The sequence below is a fragment of the Oncorhynchus nerka genome, linkage group LG19 (assembly GCF_034236695.1).
Source record: "Oncorhynchus nerka isolate Pitt River linkage group LG19, Oner_Uvic_2.0, whole genome shotgun sequence".
NCBI lineage: Eukaryota > Metazoa > Chordata > Actinopteri > Salmoniformes > Salmonidae > Oncorhynchus > Oncorhynchus nerka.
Window position 1 is genome coordinate 42,147,539 of NC_088414.1, and position 6,000 is coordinate 42,153,538.

Genomic DNA, 6,000 nt, shown 5'->3' on the forward strand with positions numbered 1-6,000 from the left:
GAAACACCCTGTTACTACTACAGCCCTGTAGAAACACTACTACAGCCCTGTAGAAACACCCTGTTACTACTACAGCCCTGTAGAAACACACTGTTACTACTACAGCCCTGTAGAAACACACTGTTACTACTACAGCCCTGTAGAAACAAACTGTTACTACTACAGCCCTGTAGAAACACCCTGTTACTACTACAGCCCTGTAGAAACGCACTGTTACTACTACAGCCCTGTAGAAACACCCTGTTACTACTACAGCCCTGTAGAAACACCCTGTTACTACTACAGCCCTGTAGAAACACACCGTACTACTACAGCCCTGTAGAAACACCTACTACAGCCCTGTAGAAACACCCTGTTACTACTACAGCCCTGTAGAAACACACTACTACAGCCCTGTAGAAAAACACTTACTACTACAGCCCTGTAGAAACACACTGTTACTACTACAGCCCTTAGAAACACCCTACTACAGCCCTGTAGAAACACACGGTTACTACTACAGCCCTGTAGAAACACACTGTTACTACTACAGCCCTGTAGAAACACACTGTTACTACTACAGCCCTGTAGAAACACACTGTTACTACTACAGCCCTGTAGAAACACACTGTTACTACTACAGCCCTGTAGAAACACACTACTACAGCCCTGTTACTACTACAGCCCTGTAGAAACACCCTGTTACTACTACAGCCCTGTAGAAACACTTTACTACTACAGCCCTGTAGAAACACCCTACTACAGCCCTGTAGAAACACCCTTACTACAGCCCTAGAAACACCCTGTTACTACTACAGCCCTGTAGAAACACCCTGACTAACAGCCCTGTTACTACTACAGCCCTGTAGAAACACCCTGTTACTACTACAGCCCTGTAGAAACACCCTGTTACTACAGCCCTGTAGAAACACACTGTTACTACTACAGCCCTGTAGAAACACCCTGTTACTACTACAGCCCTGTAGAAACACACTGTTACTACTACAGCCCTGTAGAAACACCCTGTTACTACTACAGCCCTGTAGAAACACCTGTTACTACTACAGCCCTGTAGAAACACTGTTACTACTACAGCCCTGTAGAAACACACTGTTACTACTACAGCCCTGTAGAAACACACTACTACTACAGCCCTGTAGAAACACACTGTTACTGCCCTTACTACTACAGCCCTGTAGAAACACCCTGTTACTACTACAGCCCTTACACCCTACTACTACAGCCCTGTAGAAACACCCTGTTACTACTACAGCCCTGTAGAAACACACTACTACAGCCCTGTAGAAACACTTACTACTACAGCCCTGTAGAAACACCCTACTACAGCCCTGTAGAAACACCCTGTTACTACTACAGCCCTGTAGAAACACACTGTTACTACTACAGCCCTGTAGAAACACACTGTTACTACTACAGCCCTGTAGAAACACACTGTTACTACAGCCCTGTAGAAACACACTGTTACTACTACAGCCCTGTAGAAACACTGTTACTACTACAGCCCTGTAGAAACACCTGTTACTACTACAGCCCTGTAGAAACACCCTGTTACTACTACAGCCCTGTAGAAACACACTGTTACTACTACAGCCCTGTAGAAACACCCTGTTACTACTACAGCCCTGTAGAAACACACTGTTACTACTAGAAACACCCTGTTACTACTACAGCCCTGTAGAAACACACTGTTACTACTACAGCCCTGTAGAAACACTGTTACCACTACAGCCCTGTAGAAACACCCTGTTACTACTACAGCCCTGTAGAAACACCCTGTTACTACTACAGCCCTGTAGAAAAACACTGTTACTACTACAGCCCTGTAGAAACACCCTGTTACTACTACAGCCCTGTAGAAACACTGTTACCACTACAGCCCTGTAGAAACACCCTGTTACTACTACAGCCCTGTAGAAACACCCTGTTACTACTACAGCCCTGTAGAAACACACCGTTACTACTACAGCCCTGTAGAAACACCCTGTTACTACTACAGCCCTGTAGAAAAACACTGTTACTACTACAGCCCTGTAGAAACACCCTGTTACTACTACAGCCCTGTAGAAACACTGTTACCACTACAGCCCTGTAGAAACACCCTGTTACTACTACAGCCCTGTAGAAACACCCTGTTACTACTACAGCCCTGTAGAAACACACTGTTACTACTACAGCCCTGTAGAAACACCCTGTTACTACTACAGCCCTGTAGAAACACCCTGTTACTACTACAGCCCTGTAGAAACACACTGTTACTACTACAGCCCTGTAGAAACACCATGTTACTACTACAGCCCTGTAGAAACACCCTGTTACTACTACAGCCCTGTAGAAACACCCTGTTACTACTACAGCCCTGTAGAAACACTGTTACCACTACAGCCCTGTAGAAACACCCTGTTACCACTACAGCCCTGTAGAAACACCCTGTTACCACTACAGCCCTGTAGAAACACCCTGTTACTACTACAGCCCTGTAGAAACACCCTGTTACTACTACAGCCCGGTAGAAACACACTGTTACTACTACAGCCCTGTAGAAACACACTGTTACTACTACAGCCCTGTAGAAACACCCTGTTACTACTACAGCCCTGTAGAAACACCCTGTTACTACTACAGCCCTGTAGAAACACCCTGTTACTACTACAGCCCTGTAGAAACACCCTGTTACTACTACAGCCCTGTAGAAACACCCTGTTACTACTACAGCCCTGTAGAAACACCCTGTTACTACTACAGCCCTGTAGAAACACTGTTACCACTACAGCTCATCTGTGTGAACGTGTCTTAGGCAGGCTGCAAGGAGGCATGAGGACTGGAGATGTGGCCAGGGCAATACTTTGCAATGTCCGTACTATGAGACGCCTAAGACAGCGCTACAGGGAGACGGGACGGACAGCTGATCGCCCTCGCAGTGGCACAGGATCGGTACATCCGAACACCACACCAGCGGGACAGGTACAGGATGGCAACAACAACTGCCTGAGTTACACCAGGAACGCACAATCCCTCCATCAGTCTTCAGACTGTCCTCAATAGGCTGAGAGAGGCTGGACTGAGGGCTTGTAGGCCTGTTGTAAGGCAGGTCCTCACCAGACATCACCGGCAACAACGTCGCCTATGGGCACAAACCCACCGTCGCTGGACCAGACAGGACTGGGAAAAAGTGCTCTTCACTGACAAGTCGTGGTTTTGTCTCACCAGGGGTGATGGTCTGATTCGGCGTTTATCGTCGAAGGAATGAGCGTTACACCGAGGCCTGTACTCTGGAGCGGGATCGATTTGGAGGTGGAGGGTCTGTCATGGTCTGGGGCGGTGTGTCACAGCATCATCGGACTGAACTTGTTGTCATTGCAGGCAATCTCAACGCTGTGCGTTACAGGGAAGACATCCTCCTCCCTCATGTGGTACCTTCCTGCAGGCTCATCCTGACATGACCCTCCAGCATGACAATTCCACCAGCCATACTGCTCGTTCTGTGCGTGACTTCCTGCAAGACAGGAATGTCAGTGTTCTGCCATGGCCAGTGAAGAGCCCAGATCTCAATCCCATTGAGCATGTCTGGGACCTGTTGGATCAGAGGGTGAGGGCTAGGGCCATTCCCCCCAGAAATGTCCGGGAACTTGCAGGTGCTTTGGTGGAAGAGTGGGGTACCATCTCACAGCAAGAACTGGCAAGTATGGTGCAATCCATGAGGAGGAGATGCACTGCAGTACTTAATGCAGCTGGTGGCCACACCAGATACTGACTGTTACTTTTGATTTTGACCCCCCCTTTGTTCAGGGACACATTATTCTACTTCTGTTTGTTTGTGGAACTTGTTCAGTTTATGTCTCGGTTGTTGAATCTTGTTACGTTCATACAAATATTTACACGTTAAGTTTGCTAAAAAATAAACGCAGTTGACAGTGAGAAGATGTTTCTTTTTTGGCTGAGTTTACAATACTAGCTACATAGCAGTGATTTATGCAGGACAGAGTTTACCTTGGGCCTCTTGGGTTTTTTAAGCCAAGTATCTTTGCTACATGTTGCATGACAAATAACTTAATTGTGAATATTTGATCAATTGATAGAGTGAGTGATCGATAGGGCTCTCACCAGATCCATTCTTGCCGCGGAGCATGAGGGAGTATCCCTGGTTGCCAGGGTAGAGGTTGACGACCAGACACGACACTGACTCTTGACACATTAGCTTCTCCAGTAGGTTCACATTCCTACGCAGCTTCTACACATAACAGGAAATCATTAATAACAATAAATGGTATTGGTTGTGAACTTGTCCAATAAGAACCCTGGCTTTCGTTTTCGGTTGTGTACATTTTTGCTACGGTGTGCCCTAATGAACACAAGCTACAGGTCAATGGGTCCAATGATTAGGTCTGTCAAATGCTTTCTACACGACCTACTCTGACTTCTACCTGGTTACCTTGAGCTCTGGTTCTTTGTCACACTCTTCGATGTAGAGCTCGTATAGTTTCTGGTATAAACTCCTCTTCCCTCCGGATGAGGCTCTCCTCTTCGCTGGCCTTTGACGAGCACTTTCAACAATGTACTGAAGAAGATGAAATACATCAACATCAGATGTATGAACACCTATAGACACACACACACTACACACACACACTACACACACACACACACTGGAAATCACCTTGTTCATGCAGAATAAATAGACAAAGACTTACCTCAGCCCGATCCAATGCATATTCCAAAACGTGTTGCTGCAAACAGAACATTAGTCATCCGTTATTGTTCGTAGATTTACATTTACATTTACGTCATTTAGCAGACGCTCTTATCCAGAGCGACTTACAAATTGGTGCTTTCACCTTATGACATCCAGTGGAACAGCCACTTTACAATAGTGCATCTAGGTATTTTAAGGGGGGAGGGGGGTAGACACATAGAGTGCTGGATCGACAGATAGATAAATCAATGGATAGAGGGATAAACAGATGGATATATATATATTAAGGGGTAGGTGGACAGAGGGTTAGTGGAAGGGATGCTTACCATTGTGGTCTGCCAACCGTTATTTGGGTGAGTGATGGTCAGCAGGAGACTTAGCTGTCCTTAGCCCCACACCGTCACCTCCATATAGCGACCATTCAAACCCTGTGTGTACACACACACACACACACACACACACACACACACACACACACACACACACACACACACACACAGCCCGGGTTAAACCTAGTCTACACACAGTCAACAACAGCAGCAAAACGACAGGCACCGACCGTTTGAGCGGGTTGCTAAGTGTTAAGTAACATTTAATTATGTTCGTATGGCGATATCGCAAATAATCAACTTAAATGATGCACAATATATATGGCTGTGAAATGTCACCCCGTTTCTATCCATACACTATGACGGAACAGCGTTGTTTTTAATGAAACCCAGTTAACTTGATGATAGTTTTACGCTCACAGACAAGCGATTTGTTCACAGCAACAAGCTCGCTGGCTGGCTAGCCGGCTAACGTTAGCATCGCTAGCTTGCTTCTTGGGAAGCTGCCAAAGTTAGCTAGCAATACAACGGCTGAGACACAAACGTATGAAGAAGCTTCAATCTTAAACATTAGAATATGGACTTGCCTTACGAGTTGCATTATTATAGATCGTAACTCCAATGCAAGAAACAAGATATTATTTCAGTGCCTTCATTGAAAAAAAACTCACAGCAGCAGCCATTTTCTTCCAGTGTGACAACAAAAGCTAAACTTCCGGTTAAGGTAGTGGGCGGAACCCTGGGATGCTCTCCTGTCTAACATTTTCATTCAAGGAATAACTTGGATAGATAATTTTATTTTGTAACGTAACGAATGTTTTATATTTCAATAAGATTAACAAATTGGTTGTTATATTGTGACATTTTATTTAAACTACACATTGAGAGACAAATGTGCACACACTGTAGTATAGATTAGGGGCTACGGAGTGGATCGGCATCTCAGTGCTACAGGCGTCACTACAGACCCGGGTTTGATTC

The 6,000-nt window shown here is 45.6% G+C and overlaps 1 protein-coding gene across 5 annotated transcripts in view; it reads right to left on the minus strand.

The window, feature by feature from the left end:
- supt20 (SPT20 homolog, SAGA complex component) overlaps positions 1 to 5,735 on the minus strand; it is a 54,045-nt gene extending 48,310 nt beyond the window's left edge. For 4 of the 5 annotated variants that reach the window (XM_065004952.1, XM_065004953.1, XM_065004954.1 and 1 more), the window contains exons 1-5: positions 5,607 to 5,710; positions 5,017 to 5,118; positions 4,689 to 4,724; positions 4,430 to 4,555; positions 4,102 to 4,228 (exon numbers count right to left, since the gene is read on the minus strand). In XM_065004952.1, the coding sequence (XP_064861024.1) occupies positions 4,102 to 4,228; positions 4,430 to 4,555; positions 4,689 to 4,724; positions 5,017 to 5,019 (292 nt within the window). In that variant the 5' untranslated portion in view covers positions 5,020 to 5,118; positions 5,607 to 5,710. Of the gene's footprint in view, positions 1 to 4,101; positions 4,229 to 4,429; positions 4,556 to 4,688; positions 4,725 to 5,016; positions 5,119 to 5,606 lie in introns of all 5 variants that reach the window. The other variant, XM_065004951.1, reaches the window with a different exon arrangement.
- Between the last annotated feature and the right edge of the window lie 265 nt (positions 5,736 to 6,000).